Source organism: Sinocyclocheilus grahami, unplaced genomic scaffold (genome assembly GCF_001515645.1).
Source record: "Sinocyclocheilus grahami isolate Dianchi unplaced genomic scaffold, SAMN03320097.WGS_v1.1 scaffold707.1, whole genome shotgun sequence".
Classification (NCBI taxonomy): domain Eukaryota; kingdom Metazoa; phylum Chordata; class Actinopteri; order Cypriniformes; family Cyprinidae; genus Sinocyclocheilus; species Sinocyclocheilus grahami.
The window spans coordinates 255601-279818 of NW_015505886.1; the positions used below are offsets into that span (position 1 = coordinate 255601).

The window sequence follows — 24218 nt, forward strand, 5'->3', positions numbered from 1 at the left end:
TTTTTTTAACCTTAAACCGCATAAACACGTTTCATTACACCAAATACACAAAATAATGTTCTTTTTAGCAGCATCATATGACCCCTTTAAGTAATTTTTTGCATCAGACAATATTCAAAGCCTTCCTCCCCCTACAGGCCATCAGCTGAAATAATGTCATATGGCACTTTTCCACTGCATGGTATGGCACGGTACGGCTCGGTACGGTTCACTTTTGGGGGGTTTTCCACTGGGTACAGTACCTGGTACTTTTTTTAGTACGACCTCGGTTGAGGTTCCAAGTGAACCGTACTGTTACCAAAACGTGACGCATAAACTCTGCTGATCACTGACTGGCTGGAGAGAATTGTCACTACCTGCGTCACTGAACTTGCGACACAAACGCAACAGAACCGCTAGATTTAAATCAGCACAGCCAGCGAAGGATCGAACGCAACTGTTCTGAACGAGCGCACCTTTTTTTAACAACCAAAAAGTGGCTGTTTCGTTGTCTGTTGAGGAAGTACAGACGTTCCTCTCGTTGATAGCAGAGGAGCGGATCCAGCGAGAGCTTGATAGGGCGATGCGGAATGAAAACGTTTTTTAGGAGTCGTGGTAGTAGAGGCGGCACAACTATAACGACATGTGAATAATCCCACCCACTCTAAAGCAGTACTGAACTGCAGTGGAAACGCAAACGCAAACCGTGCCGTGCCGTGCCGTATAGTGCCGTACCGAGCCGAGTCGTACCTCGCAGTGGAAAAGCGCCAATAGTGGCTTGTTATTAGATCTTTTCTTATCAATCAGTTAATCAATGGTTATTAGTCTTAAGAATGTTTTGTATTAAATGAGTATGATAAATGAAATAAAATCGCAAAACAAGCATTTTAGATTCTTAGGGTCCCATTTTATATTGTATATTGTTACTATTTTAGGAAAATGGTGGGGAGGGGGGGATACAAAACATTTCTGGAAAAATTAGGAACATTTAACAAAAAAATAATTTTGTTTTTGGGGTTGATGGCATATCTGATGACAATTATATTAATATTAATGTTCTTGTTTTAATGTAGAATAATAATGCAATAATTTAGTCATATGTTATAAAAAAATAAAATCAGATTCTTTGACCGTTGTTCAATGTTCAATTCAAAATTTGTACAGTATATTGAAAAAATTATCAGAACAAGAGCTTGCCACAAAGTTTATTTTTTTTACATGTTGCATGCATTTTTAGCAGATTTAGAATTTTAATTGTTAGATTAATTTATTTTAAACTATTCATATAAATTCATATAAATATAACAATATAAATATATAATTCGTAGAACTTAATTGTTATATTGATAATTTATTTAAGTGTGTGCGTTGCGCCTTTTATTACAAGCAGAGGAATGCACATGCAAGCGTCGTGGTACTGTCATGAACATGCGTCAAAGACTGACACAGAAGAGATTGTTGAATAAAGTCGTTATTTTTGTTATCTTTGCACACAAAAAGTATTCTCGTAGCTTCATAACATTACGCTTGAACCACTGATGTCACATAGACTATTTTAACGATGTCCTTACTACCTTTCTGAGCCTTGAACGTGGCAATTGCGTTGCTGTCTATGAAGGGTCAGAACGTTCTCAGATTTCATCAAAAATATGTTCATTTGTGTTCCGAAGATGAACAAATGTTTTATGGGTTTGGAACGACATGAGGGTGAGTAATTAATGACATAATTCTAATTTTTGGGTGAACTGTCCATTTAAGGTGTGGTCACAATAGTGAAATTTCAGTAAAATTGTGTGGGCAAAAAAGGTCTATTATCTGTTGTTAAAAGTGTAAAGATGCATGAAGTCACTTTAAGTAATCAAGCAAATTTCTGTTTTTCAACATGGCAAATTGGCATGTCCAACTTGAATCTGTTGCGAAATCTGCATGGGGTAATTTTTTGCCCTTATGCGAGGCTCCCATTCACGTGGATTCCTATTGAAATGATGGGATTTTGCCTGCTGATATCCCCGAACATCGGTAAATGTGACCGCATCTTTACATTTGTCTTTCCTGTTACTTATTTGTATCTCATCTTCTGCCTCAGGAGGTTGTTGGAATCATCGCTCTTTCCGTTATCTCGATATGATATGTCTGGCTCCAGAGATCATCCCATATACCCAGATCCTGCCAGGTACCTGTTTGAAAGCCTATATGTGCAAACTCAAGGCTGATTATTGGGCTTTAACTTCAGAGTTTTGACTCTTTTTCTCTTCCATCTCCTCAGGCTGTCTCCGGCTGCTTACTATGCTCAGAGGATGATCCAGTATCTGTCTCGGAGAGAAAGCATACGCCAGCGTTCTTTACAGAATCGCCTACGGACGCTCTCTAACTCTCAAGCCGACAGCCAGTCCAACAACCCCTCCTCCACGCCACCAGAGGCCAGTGATGGAGACTATGAGGACATCGAGTGAGTCTGATAAAACTCATTGCATCCTCACTCACATATACATACATCTATATTACTGTACGATTGCAATTACTGTTATCTAAATCCATTTTGCTGTGTTCATCCTTGTGGTTTTGAGTAAGTGTTTAAAATATTTATTTTCTCTCTCGGTTACAGGGAGCCTGGAGACAGGACAAGACACAGAATGCCCCGCAACGCTCGAATGTCAGCCCCCTCTCTTGGGCGCTTTGTCCCACGGTAAGTGTCTTATGCGACTGTAAAAACAGTAATATTGTGAAATATTTGTACAATTTAAAATGAGTTTTCTATTTGAATAGTTTTTAAAATATAATTTATTCTTGTAATGCAAAGCTGAATTTTCAGCATTATTACTCCAGTATTCAGTGTCACATGATCCTTCAGAAATCATTCTAATATACTGATTTGGTGCTGAAGAAACATTTTCTTATTATCTGTTGAAAACAGTTAATTAACATTTTTGTGGAAACCGTGATGCATGTTTTTTTTCAGGTTTCATTGATGAATAGATCGTTTAAAGGAACAGTGTTTATTTGAAATAGAAATGTCCTTATTATTTTAGAAAAAAATCTTTACAAATCTTTACTGTCCACAATCTTTTGAATGCTGGTGTACAAAGTCAAGATAAAAAAAATTAATAGTATATGAAATAATGTACTGCAATGATCTTTCTTTTTGTTTTGTTTTTTTTGGTTTCTTGCTTTAGATAAGTTAATAAATTAATTCAGATTTCTGAGCTTTTTCAAAGAAAGAAAATTGTGTTAATTTGTTATTAACATTAATATAAACATGTATTTTTGTCTGAAGGAGGTTCCTGTTACCAGAGTACTTGCCTTACGCTGGACTTTTCCATGAAAGGGGTCAGTCAGGCCTGGCCACTCACTCCTCCATTAACAGAGTATTAGCAGGTACAGCAAGCAATTTCATTTCACGTCTTTCTTATTTTGTTTTGTTATGAAGCACTTTCAATAATTTTTATCCCATAATGTCAGAAACATTAGGTACAAGAATAGTGATTTTGAAAAACTGAAGAGAGTTAAATAGATCTACCCATAATGCTCGCTTGCAGGTGCTTCTATAGGTGATGGGCAGTCAGCTGTGGCCAGTAACATTGCCAACACCACCTATAGGCTGCAGTGGTGGGATTTCACCAAGTTTGACCTTCCGGAGATCAGTAATGGTATGTTCTTCTGAGTACTAATGGTTTTTTCCTGTTTTTGCAAACAAAAAGGTATCTTGTTTCACTTTACTTCTTCAGAAACTACAAAATGATGATCATATTTCATTTTCTTTTTCTTAGCGACTGTAAATGTACTCGTTCCTCACTGTAAGATCTACAACGATGCCAGCTGTGATATTTCAGCGGACGGGCAGCTGCTGGCCGTGTTCATTCCCAGCAGCCAGCGAGGTTTTGCAGATGAGGGCATCCTAGCCGTCTACTCCCTCGCTCCCCATAACCTAGGAGAAGTGCTGTACACCAAGAGATTCGGTCAGTGATATCAAACAGGAACTCCGCAGCTCATTTTGGCAGTAACACTGTGAACATTCCTGTTTAGAGTTTAGAAAAAAATACTTTATTAGCAGAAATATTTGTTTTTGAGTTTTGCTTTTGACTTGCATTTCAGGTCCAAATGCAATCTCAGTGAGTCTTTCACCCATGGGCTGCTATGTGATGGTAGGTCTGGCCTCCAGACGAATCCTGCTCCATCCCACTACTGACCATATGGTGGCGCAAGTGTTTCGTCTACAGCAGCCACACGGAGGAGAGACCTCCATTAGAGTAAGAGCCTACAAAAATGCCACATTTGCAGGATTGTAAAAATGGTTTATTTAACAATATAAACTGTGAGTTAGGGTGAGTTTTATTCATAGACCCACAGCCATAAAGAATGATAAAGTACTGTGATTAAAATTTTGTTTTTCTGCTTTCTGTGTTTTTGATGGTCATCATCCTGTAGATGATGTTTAATGTGGTGTACCCCATGGCTCCAGACCAGAGAAGACACGTCAGTATTAATTCGGCTCGGTGGCTTCCAGAGCCAGGCTTGGGATTGGCCTATGGAACCAATAAGGGTGACCTGGTCATCTGCAGGCCAGTGTAAGTAAACACCCAGATAAAACATCTGGTCCATGCTTGCTTTAGTCCTTAGCAAATTTTTATTTCCTTATCACATCGTAAAACCCAGTATTTTGTTTTATTTCATTTGCCAAATGTTTTTATCCATAGTAAATTACAGTATACTTATTACAGGAACGAAGTATTATGCCTAAGGAAACAATGACTCCAAAACCTAAGCTGCCTTACTTTTTATTGTCTACATAGCCAGCTGCCTGCTAAGGAAGCGTCCTGAAATACAATCTCATAAGTGACCATGACCAATTACATAGACTGCAGCACACAAAGCACAAAAGATTCTAATTTTTAACAGTTTGAGTTGCTGTTGAGGATACTGTTGCTAAGTGCATGACATTCTAGTATGAAAATACATATATTACTACAATTTAAAATAACTGTTGTATATTTTAAAATGTAATTAATTCCTATAATGTCTGGCTGAATTTTCAGCATCATTACTCCAGTCTTCAGTGTCCCATGATTCTTCAGAAATCATTCTAATATCCTGATTTCCTGCTCCAGAAACATTTCCTATTATCATCAATGTTAAAAACAGTTGTGGTGCTTAATATGTTTGTGAATGCTGTGATACTTTTTTTCAGGATTTTTTCCCATATATAGAAAGTTCAAGTATTTATTTGAAATGGAAATATTTTGTAACATTGTAAATGTATTTTACTACTTTTGATCTATTTAGTGCATCCCTCTGAATCTAAGTATTATTTTCTTTCCAAAAAAAAACTGTACTGTCCCCATATTTTTGAACAGTGCTTTGTCATTTATTTTTGATAAATTAATTTATTTTAAATGTTTATATTCACCATATATCTCGTATTTAACATTTTAGCATCACTATGATGCCTTAAAATATTTTCTCTGTAGGCAACTATTAGGTTTAGCAACAAAGCAAGTGATAATGATAGTTTGTGAATTGCTTCTATTTGGGATGGTACCAGTAACTTTTTGGCCTTTAGCCCAGATCTTTAACCAGTACGCCACACCACCCAGCAAGATAAACAAAGTGCCACCGTGAAGCACAGTAGCCATGGAAATTGCAGATAAAACCAAACCCAGTTTATCGGCGCAATAAAAGCCACATTTTTACAACCAGTAATTTCCATAAATGAGTTCCAGAGCTTGTGTCAATATTGACTCGGTGAGTCAAACATGCCAAAGACTCAGAGAGTTGATTCATTATCTGTCTGTCAGCAGTTCATCTTCAACAATTGAATAGTCAAGCGAGTTCCCGATCCCAGATCAGTGTCAGTTTTCAGATACGTGTACTATATGAGGACTTTTGATAAACCACCATGCTACCTGAAGCCGCCTTTCATTAGATTACCATCTTCATTAGTGGCAGGAAACTCGGGTGTTCAACTGGAAAGAAGCAGTTATTGTTTTTTAACAAGGTTAAAGGCCACATTACCTCTGCGCACCATGACTTTTGCAGCTCATCGCTTTCAAGGAATTCTCCCCCAATCTGATGGGTTTATAATCCGATCACAGCCCACACGGACCGATGGAGTACGTCACAATAATTCCATTGCTTCTTTGCAATTCAGTTGTTCAGTTTAGTAATTTGGTCAAGTCTGGGTGTATTATTGGTCTTAAACGCACAATCCGAGATCTGCACATGGCTCTCTTGAATACTTGATTCTGATTGGCTGTTCTACAATTAGCTATTTTTATACAGAATAATGCTAAACTGTATAATTGACCATAATTGTCCCATTCAGCAGATGCCCTGCATTGTTGTGCAAGCTTCATGGATTGCATCATTTTGCAGTTTCACGATAAACTACGATATGTAATGTCCATTTGTTTATTTATATATTTGGTACTTAGCTGTGTAATAAGTGGGATAATGTACCATCAGCCAGTCATTATCGCAAAATGAATCCCTTCAGGGTGATAAATAACCGGACGTGAATCATACGTTGCCATTTACTTAGATGTGTAAACAAGATAATGAAGTCTAAAATATCTGTTTTGTTGTCAGTGATTTCCGCAGTGATGGAGACAGTCCGTCGGATCTGAACTCGGATTCTTTGTTTACCGTCAGCAGCAGCAGCAGCAGCCGAACCCGTGGAGTGGAGCGCCCAGGGTCAGAAATTAGCAGAATCTAAAGTCATAGCTTGTCATAGTCATGGATCCAAAAATGCTCATCTGTGTTTATTTCTTACAGCACCAGCAGGTCCGGCTGGCGATTTGACCGAGACATGGGCCTTATGAACGCTATTGGCCTGCAGCCGCGTCAGGCCGCCCCTTCTGTGACCTCACAGGGGACGCAGACACCAGTGGTGCGACTGCAGAATGCCGAGACGCAGACGGAGAGAGAACTTCCTTCAGCCAGCACCTTCCAGAACGCGCACACATCCAGACACAGTAAGACGTTTGTATGAATGTAATTTGCATAAAATTACATAAAGACACTTTTTTTAAAAACAAGAATATACAATAAAAAATCGATCTTTTTTTAATTGTATAATAATTTGTATTTATATGTACAATGGCATTTTAGTGCCACGTAAAAAAAAAAAAATAAGATTATGAGATTAAAGTCGTAATATTACGACTTTATTCTCGAAATATTACGACTTTATTCCCGTAGTATTTCGACTTTATTCTCGTAGTATTTTGACTTTATTCTCGTAGTATTTTGACTTTATTCTCGTAGTATTTCGACTTTATTCTCGAAATATCACAACTTTAATCTCGTAATCATAAATATTTTTTATTTTTTAATGTGGCACTAAAACGCACTAAGTCGTATATATATGCACCATTATAAAATGCAAAAATGTCCCTACTTATACAGCAGGGTCCAAAAAGTAGTGACTTTTTTTTTTTTGCACCAAATTAAATTTATTATTATATATGTTACAATTATATTATTTGAATTACAATTTCAATCAGAAGATTAACTAAGCACTGACATCATTTTAATTTGTATTTATATGTACAATGGCATTTTAGTGCCACGTAAAAAAAAAAAATAAGATTATGAGATTAAAGTCGTAATATTACGACTTTATTCTCGAAATATTACGACTTTATTCCCGTAGTATTTCGACTTTATTCTCGTAGTATTTTGACTTTATTCTCGTAGTATTTCGACTTTATTCTCGAAATATCACAACTTTAATCTCGTAATCATAAATATTTTTTATTTTTTAATGTGGCACTAAAACGCACTAAGTCGTATATATATGCACCATTATAAAATGCAAAAATGTCCCTACTTATACAGCAGGGTCCAAAAAGTAGGTCTTTTTTTTTTTTTTTTTTTGCACCAAATTAAATTTATTATTATATATGTTACAATTATATTATTTGAATTACAATTTCAATCAGAAGATTAACTAAGCACTGACATCATTTTTTTTTTAGTATTTTGTTTGACCCCTTTTTGCTTTCATGCACATCCACCAAAGATTTTTTTCCTTTTTGTATTTACAATATTAAATGTGATCTTAAACTCCAGATCTTCTATGTATTTTTAATAATAAATAATAAAGTAATAATAAAAGATTTTAATGCATGGAAATACCTGATTCACTTGATTTTTTTCTGTCAACATTGAATTATTTTGATTTTATTCATTGAAATGGGCTGTTTTAACTGATTCAAATTAGGCCTGGACAATAATTCAATATCAATATGTATCACAATATAATTTTTTTTCAATAACGGTGATATGATTTTTAAATACATTTCCGATATTTCAAAATACATTACCAGTGTTTCCCATACATTGATTTATTTGTGGCGTTTGACTTCATTGAATAAACATGAGCACTGCACGTTTCAAAATCATAACACGGTGCTGGTGTTTTATATGAATGCATCTCTGAAGGGAAAGGACTATCTTCAGAAAAGTTTAGATGGCGTTTTTATTTGTTCTGATAAAGTAGCGTTCATGAGCGGAGCTGTTTTGATTACAGCCGTTACCGGGGAATCCGATGTTTCTGCTGCTCTCAATGCACCTCCTGCTGGCAGAGAATCAGTTTGCATGTTCAATAATAAGCCCGTCTCCAGCAACGTTTTTGTTGCTCAATTTTTTTGTTTTCTGCTGCAACTCAGAGCACTTCTCATACTCTTTATCCTGGCTGAAGCACATTTGTTTCAGTCTATAAGAATAATCAGCCTACACTACCAGTCAAAGGTTTTTAAACAGTAAGATTTTTATTGTTGTTTTTAAAGAAGTCTCTTCTGCTCACCAAGCAAAAAACAGTACAATTTTGAAATGTTTACTATTATTATAGAAATGAGTACTTTTATTAATAAATTGATCAAAAGTGATGATAAAGACATTTATAATATTACAAAAGATTTCTATTTCAGATAAATGTTGTTCAACATAATAATAATCAATCAATCAGAATATTAGAATGATTTCTGAAGGATCAGGTGAATGGAGTAATGATACTAAAAATTAAGCTTTGAAATCACAGAAATAAATTACATTTGAAAATATTTCCAAATAGAAAACAGTTATTTTAAATAGTAAAAATATTTCAAAATGTTACTGTTTTTGCTGTATTTTGGATCAAATAAATGCAGGCTTGGTGAGCAGAAGAGAATTATTTAAAAAAACATTAAAAATCTTACTGTTCAAAAACTTTTCACTGATATGTTAGCCTATAGTTTAAAGTTAAAGATATTAATAAGGTTAGTCTGAGATGTTTATTTGACAGTGATTTCACATTTCTTGTTTGTGTGAAGGCTAAAAACAAATAAAAGGTGAACATTAATTTATTTGTGCTTTTTTTTTTTCTAAAAAATTAAATAGTTTATAGGAAGAGGTTTCATAGACTTTTTTTTTTTTGTAGGTACAGACATCTGTAGTGGGTGTTCTTGGCAGTATTTATAAGGCTTTTTTTAGTAGTGTTCATATCGATATCAGAATTATATCGTATCGACCGAAATTAAGAAATATATCGTGATATAAATTTTGGCCACATCATCCAGCCCTAATTCAAATTAATAAACTGAACTTATTAACCGTTTTAGGAAAATTACTAGCCACATAATCAGATTTCTTAATTTTATACTGCTTGCAAAATCATTTTAAATATTCAAAATATATTGCCCAGATGTAATGCATTAATGCTAAAAAAAATAACCTGCAGTGAAGTGTCTTGCTCAAGACCACAGTGATTCTAACGGATATCTATAAAGCTCCAGTTCATTTCTCTGTAACCATGTTAAGTAATATTGATTATGTCCTCTCACAGCTGCAAAATGTGTTACTCTTGCAGTGGTTCACACAGCCAGCACCAGCACTGAGAGGCACCCAGAGACGACACATACACTGTCACACACACCAGTTCAGGCATCGCTTTCAGAGGGATCGCTGAACCGGACCAACTTGCCCACCACATATCACGGTAACTGCTTTGTCTCACTCTTTCTCATCCTGTCTCTTCCTCCTTTGTCGGACACAGGTACTGGAGTGAAATTGATTGAACTGATCTCTCCGATATCTGTGTTGTGTCCTGCTGAGGGCTTTACACTGTTATTACTGTTTCAAGTGCTTTATTACCTGCTGTTAGCTGGTCTAATTAAATCTGCGCCCTTGTTTTCTCGATTTATTGGGACCCAGTGTGCACACATGGAAAGTTAATAGATAACTTACTAAGACCTTGTTGTTGTTGTTTTGGTCATTAACCAAAAATCGTATTTCCCAGTATAGGTAACGGCATATCACACTTAAAATATAATTATTTATGTTGGAATTTATGGTGATAGTACTTTGATAATGGTTAAGTAATAGTTTAAATTTATAGTGATAGTAGTTTGATAATGGCTTAAATTATAGTAGTTAGTAGTAGATAATTGTTTTAATTTATTATTATTTTTTAATAACCTGGCTGTATTTGTTTAATTTTGTGATTTAATACATTACAAATGATTGTTACTTCATCTCATTTGATAATTTTCTTAATCTTTTTTAATTCTAAACTTGAACGCCAGTCAAAAACTATTGTGTAATAGCTTCACCTTACTTAAAACCTTTGAATTAAAAACTCAGTAAATAAATAAGTTCTTCCTGTTTTCGCATTGCCCCAACAAACTCATCAAAATCATATAAATAATGTAAAGCAATCTTGCCCAGTAATGTTTGTGCATATATTTACAGCAATATAACAAAAAAAATCTGTTATGCTATATAGGGCTGGACAATAATTCAATATCAATATATATCATGTTATAACGGTTTTCAATTAACACATTTCCGGTATTTCAGTATACATTACAGCATTTTGTCACTTGCTGCATTTCCATTACCCTTCAAATTGCACAAATTAATTATTTCTAAAATTTATTTCTGAAATATTATACAGTTTTATAGGAGGAGTTTTTATAGACTTGGTAAATTAAATTTTCAGAAGTTTGTAGGTACAGGCATCCATTGTGGGCATTCTTGGCAGTTTTTCTGAGGCTTTTTTTAGTATTGTTCATATCGATATCGGAATTATATCGCATCGACCAAAATGAAGAAACATATCGTGATTAAAATTTTGGCCATATCGTCCAGCCCTAATGCTATAGCAACCGGTGAAATGAGATCAGTCAGCAAAATTTGTGAATAGAATAGAATAGAAAAACTTTTTATCCAAATCGGTTTGCATTGCATTCAAGGTATCGATTCTTGTTTTCCCTGGTAATCAAACCCATGACTGTGGCGTTGCTTGCACCATTCTTAACGAAATCTTAATTTTTTTTACGCAATTTGAATCTTCGTTTTGCTGTTATCTGATATGAGCATCTCACTGTCCTTTCTGTTTTTTTTAGCGGACTCAGCAGCCGAGCCCGGCCCAGGAGAAGACGCTCTGTCTCGGATCCGCCGCCTAATGGCGGAAGGAGGAATGACCGCCGTAGTCCAGCGGGAACGCAGCACTACAATGGCTTCCATGGGCGGCTTTGGAAACAACATTGTTGTCAGTCATCGGATTCACCGTGGCTCACAGACCTTGGTCAGGACAACTCAGGTGGGAAACCCAACCTCGGAAATGCCTGCTGGACTCGGTATCTCGACTCTTTTTCACACTGAACCCTTGGTAGACTCTCTAGAAGCTCCTGGGCCGTCAGGGTCCAGCGGTGCCCCACTTCCGTCACAGTTTACAACTCGTTCTGAGGTCGCGGGGGCATCTCCTATGGTTGAGACGAACTTGTTTGGTGATCGTCAAGCTGATGATGTACAGCACCACCCATCCGCGAGTGGTTTGGATATGTCCAACCGTAGCAACAACAATAACAATGACCATAGCAACAGCTACAGTGAAAGCCGGAGCCGAGATTACCCTGATGACTTGTACGGCAGATAGTCTTAAGTCTGGTTTTCACAGAGACGAACATCTCAACTGGTCTACATGGTGCTGGAGCATTTCGTGGTGGACCCTTTGTTACACACAGAACATAGCATTTAGGGCGGAGCTACTGAACTTCCCGCCTCAGTTCTGACTCCTCCCACTCTGGCCTTATTTGGGAATGAATGAGTGCCAAGTTTTTCATGGCATCTCCTTAACCGGGAGACGCCAGCCTCACCTTTTTTGTCAAAACAACAGATTCTTGCTTTGGGGAAGCATCATTATTGCGCTTGCGTTTTGCACTTAAGTTATAATTTTTCTTCCTTTCAAGGTTGAGTCTCAGACATTTCATCATTCCATGCGAGAAAGGGCATCATACTTGAATCCTTCCCGTACTTCAGTACGGAATAACATGGTTGTAGGTAAAGGGTTACTCCACCCCAAAATGAAAATTATGTCATTAATTACTCGCCCTCATGTCGTTCCAAACCCGTAAGACCTTTCGTCTTCGGAACACAAATTAAGATATTTTTGATGTATTCTGACAGCTCTCTGACCCTCCCATAGACAGCAATGTAAGTAACACGATCAACGGCCAGAAACGTAGCAAGGAGATCGGTAAAATAATCCATGTGATATCAGGGGTTCAACCGTAATTTTACGAAGCTACGCAAATACTTTTGTTATTTTTGATTTCCTTGCTTACAAACTTTATTCAACAGTTCGTGTCCTCCGCGTTGGAGAGTATCCACTGAATGCAAACCGCGTATGCTGTTCTGTCAACCGCACCACACGGATATGTTTTCTACGTTTATTTACACTTTGATTTGAACGAAAACAATCGTTCAAATCAAAGTGTAAATAAACGTAGAAAACATATCCGTGTGGTGCGGCTGACACAGAACAGCATACGCGGTTTGCGTTCAGTGGATAGTCTCCAAAATGGCGCTACGGAGACGCAGAGACGACGAATTGTTGAATAAAGTCGTTATTTTTTTATTTTATTTTTTTCGTAAAATTACGGTTGAACCCCTGATGTCACATGGATTATTTTACCGATCTCCTTGCTACGTTTCTGGACGTTGATCGTGTTACTTACATTGCTGTCTATTGGAGGGTCCGAGAGCTCTCCGAATAAATAAAAAAATATCTTAATTTGTGTTCCGAAGATGAACGGAGGTCTTACTGGTTTGGAACGACATGAGGGTGAGTAATTAATGACACAATTTTCATTTTGGGGTGGAGTAACCCTTTAACCACCCTTTCAAGCTTTAGGAAAAATCATCAGCCAATAGAAGTGCCAGATGAGGCTGGGGGCGTGTCCTTACGATTCATTTGGATCCCATGGGATCTGTTGTCTTCAGGACATTTCGGGTTGAGGAACTGTAAAACAGTACAGACTCTTCACAGCTAAACACTAACTCACACAACATCCTCTAACGGTTTTTGTGTTTAAATTCAGAGATTATGCTTGACGTGATTGTTTTTTGTGTGTGCGATAATGTGACTTTCAGTGGTCAAGTCATTCAGTTGATCAGTATCTAGAACAACATCTGCTTTGAAATTCTCAGACTGGAAAGACTCGTCTGCGTGAGCATGTGTCCTACTAAACTTCCAGATGGCGAATTTTAAGATGTTTTTTAATTTGAATTTATTTCTGTTGTTTGAAAAATACACTTCTGAAAGCATGTCATCTGTAATTGTCCGTCGGATAAAAAGCAGTTCGGGAACCCTCAAGCTGGTACAGATCTCTCATATCTGCATGTGTGTCCAGTTCCAGAGCTTTTATACAAGGAGGCGGGCTGAATGCGGAAGGCAGGACTTAAGCAAATAAGCATGCAGGCTGTAGAACGCACATGCGCATCAAGTGAAATTTTGGTACGCTGAGCAGTTTTTATTGGGCTTTTATACATTTGTGACCGTTTACTTGTGTGTAGGAGTCAATTCACGTTTATTGTTGCAACTGTTGCGATTTAACACGATGCATTTTTACTAATTCTACTGATATAATTTCCCAGAAATACCTTAATACTCAGAAAGGAAATGTAAGATGGTTAAAATTGTGCCAGATCATCTTCACACTTTAAACGTAACACTTTTTATGCAGTTTAGCCAATTCGCCATTAATTAACCTCAAATCAGCTGATTGGCCGAAGGTTTCATTCCATTCTACCAATCGCAACAAGCCGCTTATGATGTGTAAGACAAATGGCAAGTGATTGCACTTAAGCGCCCTTTTCTCCTGCACCGAGAACAGCGTTACAGACAATAAACCAGACATATCTCTATCCTAGATCTGGATTATAAGCGATAATCACTCTTGAATGACACATAATAAAGTATTTCTTGGGCACTGGACACTTAGGAGAGAGACGGCCCGATATGCGTGCTGCACACTGCTGAGAGTCACTGACGACGGGCACTGTCTGTATGTGTGAATGTGTATGTCTGTGAGTGTCCTCCACTGAACCTAGAGTTTTATTATAAATAAATGTAGCATTGTAAATGTAGAGATGATAAATCGTGGGAAAAAACTTAAATCCATATTTCGGGATGTTTTTTTTTTTAATGACATTTGCCTTGTGAGCTCTATTGTGCTTGTTTAGATTCTCGTGTACGATTGGTCAAGTCTAGCGATTTGAGTTGTCAATGCATTTGCATATGCACAGGCCTTTCGTTAACAAGCATTTATAAAAATATCTCCCTCTGCTTTTGTGTAAAATATTTTGTTATTTTAGCTGCTTGGCTTGAATTAGTAGCTTTTTTTTTGTAAAAAAAAAACAAACACGGTCCCTAATAGGAATGGTTTGTGTTTTGAACGTTTTTGGATGCAAGATTCTATTGGATTGAGGTCTCATCGCGAACAATGGCAGCTGAGGAACCTCTCGGAAACCACATACCCTTTGGTGTTTTTCCACGAGTTCAGTGCCTTGGGGAATCTTCTCCTTACTGAACCACAAAAAGCCGTTCTGATGTGCAACAAAACCAGAATAGCTTCTTCATAAGACTTTTGACTGTCGAGTGTTTTAGTTATTGGTAGAAATATTGGTTAATCCGAAGTCTGGTTGTGTTGGCTGTCATTTCGATTATTTATTTTACCCTTTGTGTGAATGACCAATGCAATCCTGATTTTTAAAAATCCTTCTATGATAAGAGAGAAGGACCTTTTTACGTTATACTCCATCAAGGACACACCTTTTCCTAATTTTACTAATTTCTGACCATATGCACAACTTATTTTTATGAAGTCGTTTCATGCAGGGCTTGTTTTAGACTTTTAGGCCTCCTGACAATTCATTTGTTCTGATGAGAATAGCTGACGGCGACCAAAAGCGTGACATTTTAAAAACTGTAATTGTGTTCTTGTTGGATGTGTGGTTATGTATATGCTCTCACTGCTGGATCGGTACCTTAGCTGAAATCATGATGGTGGAAAGGACCAGAATTCAACTCCCTTTTCTGACCAGACCAGAGTGACGTGTTGTTATGGCTTACCATAAATGTGTAGTTGGTTCTTTATTTAGTGAAAATGAGGACTAGGTGTTGTAAAAGAATTTTGTGGGACACCAAAGATCCTGTGGTAATGACGGTTATGAGAGTTTTAATAAAATGGGAATATGGAAATTAATTCAGTTGTTTTTTATATTTATTTTTATTAATTACAATACAATGCATTTCATGAAGCTATCCGGGGCCATATTTTTGCACAATATCAGTTGTTTTTTTTTTTAAAAGACAGCATTTGTTATGCTTGAAGAATTGTATTCCTTTAAATATATGCAGTAAAAATACTGTACTATATCAATGACAAACATGAGAGAGAATAATGGGAATTATAAAAAAAAAAAAAAAATCTTGGACATTAACAAAAAATACCAAGACTAATCAATGCAATGACAAATTTTCCCAAGTTATATTTTTATTATTAATTGGCATATTTTTATTTTTTATTTATATTTTTATTTCCTTTGTAAATTATGACAGTTAAGCACTTTTTTTTTTTCCAAATTCTGAAAAAGATCGCAATTTTAAATAATTATAAATAAGCAAACATCTGTAACACAATATGGTCATAAAAATTAGGAAAATGTGCTTGTCTTAAAATAATTGTCTTTATAATTAAGTTTCTTTTAATTATATATTGCATTGTTTTCATAAAACTTACTCAGCCACCATCCCCTCGCTACCTTAGCTGAAATCATGATGGTGGAAAGGACCAGAATTCAACTCCCTTTTCTGACCAGACCAGAGTGACGTGTTGTTATGGCTTACCATAAATGTGTAGTTGGTTCTTTATTTAGTGAAAATGAGGACTAGGTGTTGTAAAAGAATTTTGTGGGACACCAAAGATCCTGTGGTAATGACGGTTATGAGAGTTTTAATAAAATGGGAATATGGAAATTAATTCAGTTGTTTTTTATATTTATTTTTATTAATTACAATACAATGCATTTCATGAAGCTATCCGGGGCCATATTTTTGCACAATATCAGTTTTTTTTTTTTTTTTTAAAGACAGCATTTGTTATGCTTGAAGAATTGTATTCCTTTAAATATATGCAGTAAAAATACTGTACTATATCAATGACAAACATGAGAGAGAATAATGGGAATTATAAAAAAAAAAAAAAAATCTTGGACATTAACAAAAAATACCAAGACTAATCAATGCAATGACAAATTTTCCCAAGTTATATTTTTATTATTAATTGGCATATTTTTATTTTTTATTTATATTTTTATTTCCTTTGTAAATTATGACAGTTAAGCACTTTTTTTTTTTCCAAATTCTGAAAAAGATCGCAATTTTAAATAATAATTATAAATAAGCAAACATCTGTAACACAATATGGTCATAAAAATTAGGAAAATGTGCTTGTCTTAAAATAATTGTCTTTATAATTAAGTTTCTTTTAATTATATATTGCATTGTTTTCATAAAACTTACTCAGCCACCATCCCCTCGCCCCCCCCAACTTTACCTATGTAAACATCTGTAATTTGTTGTAGTATGTGTGATATTTAAAATACTAAAATAGAATCATAATAAAAATAAAAAGATGTGAAACAGCTGTGGAGCTTCATTACAGGTCAGGTAATTAGATTCCATCCCTTACGTAACTGCTGCCTTCCTCTTTAGATGACAGGAACTGCATTAAGCATACATGCTTTAAAAAGGGGGCAGCACGAAACTAGGAGGACTTCAGCAGTAACCCGATCGTTCCACACTACTTTGATCATCTCCCAGTAAATTTAGTGTTTTGATATAGCCTAAAGAGGTTGGAAGACTTGTTCCTGGTTATGTATTCGGAAGGTTAGGATGGGTGTTACTGTCTGAGGAATTACAAGTCCTCCCAGTCATTCTCTCATACAGACGGAGCAGGAGATCATGGAGACTGGATCTGTCGTTTTCTCAAGGGACTTTGAGTGGTTCGTTTTTAACGGTAAGTTTGCTGATTAGATCATGTTAGGGTCCTAATTTATTGTGTTGTCAAATTTATCTCTTCATTTCTATGTGCAACCAATTAGAGTTGTGTATTTTAGCATATAAAGTGTACTATATACGATCTAAAGAGTTCAATTTCAAGTTGTTTGCTCATATGTCAAGTTAAACACCTCTTTAAAACTTGATTTATGATAAATTTCTGTTTTCTTGTCGCAGGCTCCTCCACAAGTTCCTCCATCATGCTCAACAATAGCATGCACAGTCCCTTGCCCGAGGAATCATACTTGGTATCGGGAAGACCACGTCGTGCATTCGGGACTGTAGGGGTGGTCGTCATAATACTTATCACTAGCTGCATCAGCCTGCTAACAGTCCTGGGCAACGTCCTGGTTCTGCTTTCAATCAAAGTCAACCGCAATCTCCGAACCATCAACAACTACTTCCTTTTTAGTCTTGCTTGTTCGGACCTTATCGTCGGTGTTTTCTCCATGAATCTCTACATTGTGTATGCCGTAAAGGGATATTGGCCTTTGGGACCACAGATGTGTGATTTGTGGTTGGTTGTGGATTATGTGGTGAGTAACGCCTCTGTGATGAACCTCCTACTGATCTGTTTTGACCGGTACTTCTGCGTGACCCGGCCTCTGAGTTACCCAACCAAACGTACTGCAAGGTGGGCTGGGGTGATGATTGCCACGGCTTGGTTACAGTCTCTGCTTCTCTGGGCTCCAGCTATCCTGCTTTGGCAGGCTGGGAGGGACAGGAGCAAGGTCCCAGAGGGACAATGTTACATCCTGCTCCTCGCGAACCCTGCTGTAACCCTGGCAACCACTATCCCAGCGTTCTACATTCCCGTTGTAATAATGACGGTACTGTACACGAAAATATCCCTGGCCAGTCAGAGACGGGTTCATAAGTTGATGCCTGAATCTGCAAACCTGCTTGATCTGTCTAAGACAAGTGAAGGAACGTCAACCGCAAACCCTGACCTAGTGAATGACATTAAACCGGATGACTCATGCACATTTAAACATGATTCAAAGCTCGTTAGAATGAAACGGCTCTTTTCTGTAGAGTTCAGCAAGACTGATAACTCCTTGGAGTCAAGTCCTGATTCCACTATGGAAGAACGAGGGCTGGATGCAGCAACCTCAAGACCGAAGACCTTGACAGTGTGTGTGGAAACTAGCAGGACAACGCAACCTCACTGTTTTCAAAACCATACTGCCATTCAGGTTCAAGGTCAAGCGTCCAAGGTTGTCTCCAAGAATGCCAGATGGAAGGCTCTGAGAGAGAGGAAGGTGACAAAGACCGTCCTTGCTGTTCTTCTGGCCTTCATTGTTACTTGGACACCTTATAGCGTTATGGTTCTGATTGGTACCTTCTGCCGTTGGTGTGTCCCTGAAATTCTGTGGATGGTGGGTTACTTTATGTGCTACATCAACAGCACGGTAAATCCAGTGTGCTACACACTCTGTAACGCCACCTTCAAAAGAACCTTTAAACGACTGTTGATGTGCAAGTTCAGAAATCTGACATTAAAATGAGTCAGACTTCAGTCTCTTATCAATGACTCCTGGCCAACCAATGAGGAACCTGATTCGCTCGATGTTTTGTGACTGTGAAGCTGTTTTACTATAGCCAAAAGTTAAAAAGTGGAGTTGGTTGAGGTTATTGGTGTTTATCGTGTTTCTGATAAAGTACGCATTACGTGTACGATTCTGACGCATCGTAGTTGTTTGCGAATTCATTCTTACAGTTTGTGTAAATCAATGCAATAGTTTAGAGAAGACACTGATTCTTTTTTTGTGTGCATGATGCTGGTTTACCAGAGCCAAAAGTGTAAATAAAGTGAAGTATTTAGTTGCTCATATTATTGCACGCATTAAATGTATTGCAAAGTCATTGAGTTGATTCTGGTTGATAGTGGTTTACACACACACACCCACAGCAGTGGGCAGCCATTTATGCCGTGGCGCCCGGGGAGCAGTTGGGTGCCTTGCTCAAGGGCACTTCAGTCGTGGTATTGAAGGTGGGAGAGAGCACTGTACATTTACTCCCCCCACCTACAATCCCTGCCGGTACGAGACTCGAACCCGCAACCTTTGGGTTACGAGTCCAACTCTCTAACCATTAGGCCACGACTTCCCCCAATTCATCATGTCACAAAACAACAAAAAAAGCTTTCTGATACAGTTTAAGACTGTTACTCTTTGTGCGAATTGGTAAAAACCAAACAAATTTGTGTAAATCATAATTACATTCTTATGGAAATTGCTTTGTGTTCTAGTTTTACAAGTGAAAATATACCAGTTATTTTATGTTTATAACATTGCTAAAATTGCAAATGTACAACTATATTGACGTCATTAAAGTAATTTTCCCAAGTTTGTACGTCTTGAACAATAAATGTGTAAACTTTGTTTTTAAAAAAGCACCAGAAACTATGATTGAAAATACACTTTCATTTATTCACAACCTGTAGAAGTAATCAGTTAGTGGTGTAAATTTGATTGTACAGCCATCAAATCTAAAAACATAAACATTTATAAACATAGATACTTTATATAGGCTGTTACTTCCAGGAGAGACGTTCGTTTAAGCATTCAGCTTGCATGTTATAACGTACAGAAATTGTCTTCATTCGGTTTGCTGTAATTTACCAATAGTTTTGTTTAGGGGCATAATTAGGCTCTCACCATTTTTTCTCTTTAGTAAGGACAGTTTGTTAGACAACAGATTTGCTGCGGCCTGTTTTATACATGCAAAGTCAATTACAATTAAAAATTCGCTACAGAGTTCAAATTACAACAGCATAGACACGTACATTTACTAATTACAAAACAAAGAAAGTGGAAATAAAAACAATAGGTAGGGCTACAGTTTTTTTTTTTTTTTTTTCTCTCAGCATTCACCTTTTGGAGGATTTGGGAGTGTCACATAGGAATGTACCACTGAGTGGGCAATGGGGTTGTTGGGGTGGTCTTCAAGTTAGTTTTCCTTCCCTTTTCCTTTCTTCTTCTCGCCTCCCTTGGGTTTGGGGGTCTTTGGGGTGCAAGGTTTGGACACTTTAATGGTGGTCTGGCATTCAGCGTTGAACAGTGCCTTCTTCAATGTCCCAGACCTGCTTCTGGTTCCTGTAGTAGTGTCACATTCGGCCCAGCGACCAAACTTGTACTTGCAGTCAGCTAAAAAACCAAGAACAAGCTCGACTGAATGGCCTGTCTAAATGTATTTTAATTTGATTCACATCCAGACATGCATTCAGTGTATTCATATACAGTAAATCTCCTTACCACCGAAGTCTTTCTTCCAATTGCATGGGACTTTGCACTTGGTTTTCTTTGTCTGTTCGTTGCAGGTCGCCTCCCGAATGCCGGCCCCACAGTCGCCGCCGTTGGGCACGCATTTCCCATACTGCCATTCACTGCACTCAGCATCTGCTTTGGGCTCTTTGCCCTTTTCTGTCGCAAAATAGAGAATGATTATTAATGATATCACACCAAAGGAATGTGCATTGCATCATTTGAAGTCATTTTGTAAAAAATAAGAACCTTTTTTCTTCATACTGGCTTCCACGGTGATCACCAACACCACCAGCAGCACAAGTGCTATAGAGAATAAACTCCGCATTCTGGGGAGAAAAAAAAATTAATACAGCTGATATTAATTTCACTATGTAGATGCACAAGCAGATATAAAACTACATAGTTTTATTATCATTTATGTACTATTAATTAATATTTTGAATTAGCCTGTGCTTTTTTCGTTATCGTTAGTTTTTTTTATTTTTATGTACTAATATTTTAATTTGAATATTTCTGATTAGCTTTCTTTTTATTTCAATTCTAGTTTTAATCATTTTAACTTCTTTCAGTTAGCTGCCAGGGCAACATTTCAAATGTTCATTTAGGCTATGTTTTTTAAGTGCAAGTTTTCAATCTTATAATTACATTTTATTTTATTACAGCTTTAATTCAGTTATCAAAAATTTACACTGTACACAGTACACTGCAGAGGACAACATCTAACCAGGTGTCCATCACACCAGTTTGTTTTTGCTCTATATGGAATATTTTATATACATACACCAACATAACACATATGTTGTATGTATGCTACTCAAAAAACATTCATATTTGATAGATGTATTTTATTTTGTCCCTTTGTTGTTATCTAGGCTGGTTTAATTTGCTTAATTCGTTTTTTTTCAAACCGATTAATTAATTAATAACTAATGGTTAGTTAACGGTTTAGTGGAATTAGTCAGGTTGAAAGGTCCTCTCAGAAACACCAAAACAGAGTAATTCAGATAATAACACATCAGATATGAATGTTTTCTCTGTACTGTCTGAATTAAAGACACTGTGCACACAATGTCCTCCGCCATCCTAGCAGCTCGCTGTGTGACTCCATAAAAGAGCTTCTCTATATTTTCCTGCACACAGCACTTCTCCTTTTCATTCTTTTCCTGCCTCCATTAAAACAGGCTCCTTTCACGACGCAGCCCGCGGCACGGCTCCATTCTTCAGTCACTCATAAATGTGAAGGGCTCCTCGGGGTCGGACTTTTTGTGCGAGGAGAAACAGCGGTCGGCAGGGGTCCCCCGCCTCCCCTCCTCAGCCTCCGCGGGGAGAGAGGCCAAGTACTCAAAGACCTTCATCTGGGCCTTAGAGGAGCTTGATTCACTGGCTCCGAACAAAGCAGGATCTCGCCCGTTTTGCTTCCCTCTCTGAAAGGGCCCGAACACAGATCCCATGCTGTGTCTTGAGGAGGAGGGGAGGGCCCTCCGCTCCAATCCTTTGAATGTAGGCCTATTTGCATTGGAGGACAAACCCCGCTCTGTTGATGCAAGAGGGGATGTGGGATGCTGCCTTTGATAAATGCAGAACTGGACATTTTGAAAACTTCCTCAAGGAGCACAAAGTTCACCGCCGACCACATGACTCCCCAAGCGCAGGCTCTCTCGCATCTGGAGCTTTGCGTTCCGTCGGGATTGAATCGCAAGGCCTGATGTTTCTGATGTGGAGAAGTGGGTCAGCAGTTGCTGGCAGCTGGTCCTCTTTGGCACTTCACAGAGCATCATTATCCCTGACAGCGTTAAAGCGCCCTTGCACACCAAAACACAAACTCCATGACTTTATTACAGCATGAATGCAACTATTTAAAGCGACATCCGCCACTGAATCAACTATAACAAACAACTTAGCGATAGTGTCGCCGTTAAATGTAATTAGCGATAGCGATCTATTGTCGCCGTTCAATTAAACCTAATATTGACGCTATTATTTTAAACTCGTGAAATATTCGCATATTAAACGCCACATTTTATAGTCTAAAAGTCGTAAAAGCGTGCTTTAAGCGATTTTAACGCTTATTGACTAACATTCGCGATTGTTATTATGACACGGTGCGTCCGTAGGCTACGCCTCCTTTCATATCATGTCAAATATCTCATCATAAACACGCCCAAACATTATTATGAATATAAATGCATTCTACTATCGCACTAAAACGCAGATACAATTTATAGTATAAGCATATCCAAATAAATCTGATCAATCCGGTTAATCGCTGATATTTGCATTATTTATCACCCACTAACGTTAGTAGGCTATTATTCAAACGCGCAGCGTCGTCAAACACATCGACTGCAGTATATCTGTTGATGCAAGAGGGGATGTGGGATGCTGCCTTTGATAAATGCAGAACTGGACATTTTGAAAACTTCCTCAAGGAGCACAAAGTTCACCGCCGACCACATGACTCCCCAAGCGCAGGCTCTCTCGCATCTGGAGCTTTGCGTTCCGTCGGGATTGAATCGCAAGGCCTGATGTTTCTGATGTGGAGAAGTGGGTCAGCAGTTGCTGGCAGCTGGTCCTCTTTGGCACTTCACAGAGCATCATTATCCCTGACAGCGTTAAAGCGCCCTTGCACACCAAAACACAAACTCCATGACTTTATTACAGCATGAATGCAACTATTTAAAGCGACATCCGCCACTGAATCAACTATAACAAACAACTTAGCGATAGTGTCGCCGTTAAATGTAATTAGCGATAGCGATCTATTGTCGCCGTTCAATTAAACCTAATATTGACGCTATTATTTTAAACTCGTGAAATATTCGCATATTAAACGCCACATTTTATAGTCTAAAAGTCGTAAAATCGTGCTTTAAGCGATTTTAACGCTTATTGACTAACATTCGCGATTGTTATTATGACACGGTGCGTCCGTAGGCTACGCCTCCTTTCATATCATGTCAAATATCTCATCATAAACACGCCCAAACATTATTATGAATATAAATGCATTCTATTATCGCACTAAAACGCAGATACAATTTATAGTATAAGCATATCCAAATAAATCTGATCAATCCGGTTAATCGCTGATATTTGCATTATTTATCACCCACTAACGTTAGTAGGCTATTATTCAAACGCGCAGCGTCGTCAAACACATCGACTGCAGTATAATAATAGGAGTTGTTGGGTTATGATGATGATGATGTACTTGCCTTATTGCTGTGAATATGATGCTGTGCTGCGAGCGTGTGTCTGTGTTCAGCTCTCTCTATGATCTCTGCTGCTCTTTGTGTTTCTCCAAACTAGTTTGAGCTGGTCGCATAGCTGTGCACTTACACTCACCCCCCCCCATACACACACACACACACACACACACACTCTCTTTCTCTCTCTCTCTCGCTCCACGTGATCTATCTATCTATCTATCTATCTATCTATCTATCTATCTATCTATCTATCTATCTATCTATTCTCTTTCCTGTTGTACAGTATATTTATACAGATGTTTGCTGGTAAAAATAAAATAAATAACATCTACTATAATGTAATGACATTTTTGCAACTACAGATACATCAAATTAATCAAT

General features: G+C 37.5%; 3 protein-coding genes across 3 annotated transcripts; 2 read left to right on the plus strand and 1 right to left on the minus strand.

Annotated features, from left to right (window-relative positions):
- The first annotated feature begins 1964 nt into the window (after positions 1-1964).
- On the plus strand, positions 1965-12363 carry LOC107559958 (activating molecule in BECN1-regulated autophagy protein 1-like). The gene is made up of 12 exons (XM_016243988.1): positions 1965-2152; positions 2246-2428; positions 2585-2665; positions 3254-3354; positions 3516-3626; positions 3747-3935; positions 4072-4226; positions 4405-4544; positions 6562-6666; positions 6748-6947; positions 9824-9952; positions 11361-12363. Exons 1-12 carry the CDS (start codon positions 1965-1967, stop codon positions 11891-11893), a joined length of 2115 nt encoding a protein of 704 aa, XP_016099474.1. The 3' UTR covers positions 11894-12363.
- Positions 12364-17243: 4880 nt separating this feature from the next.
- On the plus strand, positions 17244-18867 carry chrm4b (cholinergic receptor, muscarinic 4b). The gene is made up of 2 exons (XM_016243998.1): positions 17244-17318; positions 17537-18867. The coding sequence occupies exons 1-2, from the start codon at positions 17264-17266 to the stop codon at positions 18865-18867; spliced, it is 1386 nt and encodes a 461-aa protein (XP_016099484.1). The 5' UTR covers positions 17244-17263.
- Positions 18868-19770: 903 nt separating this feature from the next.
- LOC107559986 (midkine-B-like) lies at positions 19771-23951 on the minus strand. The gene is made up of 4 exons (XM_016244020.1): positions 23844-23951; positions 20875-20954; positions 20617-20784; positions 19771-20508 (listed from the first exon to the last, which is right to left on the minus strand). Exons 2-4 carry the CDS (start codon positions 20951-20953, stop codon positions 20312-20314), a joined length of 444 nt encoding a protein of 147 aa, XP_016099506.1. The 5' UTR covers position 20954; positions 23844-23951; the 3' UTR covers positions 19771-20311.
- Between the last annotated feature and the right edge of the window lie 267 nt (positions 23952-24218).

Excerpts from the sequence above, each read along its gene's own strand:
- chrm4b (XM_016243998.1), top strand. The coding sequence starts at position 17,264 with ATGGAGACTGGATCTGTCGTTTTCTCAAGGGACTTTGAGTGGTTCGTT. Across the intron at positions 17,319-17,536 it reads TGAGTGGTTCGTTTTTAACG|GCTCCTCCACAAGTTCCTCC; the intron begins GTAAGTTTGCTG and ends TTCTTGTCGCAG.
- LOC107559958 (XM_016243988.1), top strand. The coding sequence starts at position 1,965 with ATGGGATTTTGCCTGCTGATATCCCCGAACATCGGTAAATGTGACCGC. Across the intron at positions 4,545-6,561 it reads CTGGTCATCTGCAGGCCAGT|TGATTTCCGCAGTGATGGAG; the intron begins GTAAGTAAACAC and ends TTTTGTTGTCAG. Across the intron at positions 6,667-6,747 it reads CGTGGAGTGGAGCGCCCAGG|CACCAGCAGGTCCGGCTGGC; the intron begins GTCAGAAATTAG and ends TATTTCTTACAG.
- LOC107559986 (XM_016244020.1), bottom strand. The coding sequence starts at position 20,953 with ATGCGGAGTTTATTCTCTATAGCACTTGTGCTGCTGGTGGTGTTGGTG. Across the intron at positions 20,785-20,874 it reads AGCCAGTATGAAGAAAAAAG|AAAAGGGCAAAGAGCCCAAA; the intron begins GTTCTTATTTTT and ends ATTTTGCGACAG. Across the intron at positions 20,509-20,616 it reads TTGGAAGAAAGACTTCGGTG|CTGACTGCAAGTACAAGTTT; the intron begins GTAAGGAGATTT and ends TTGGTTTTTTAG.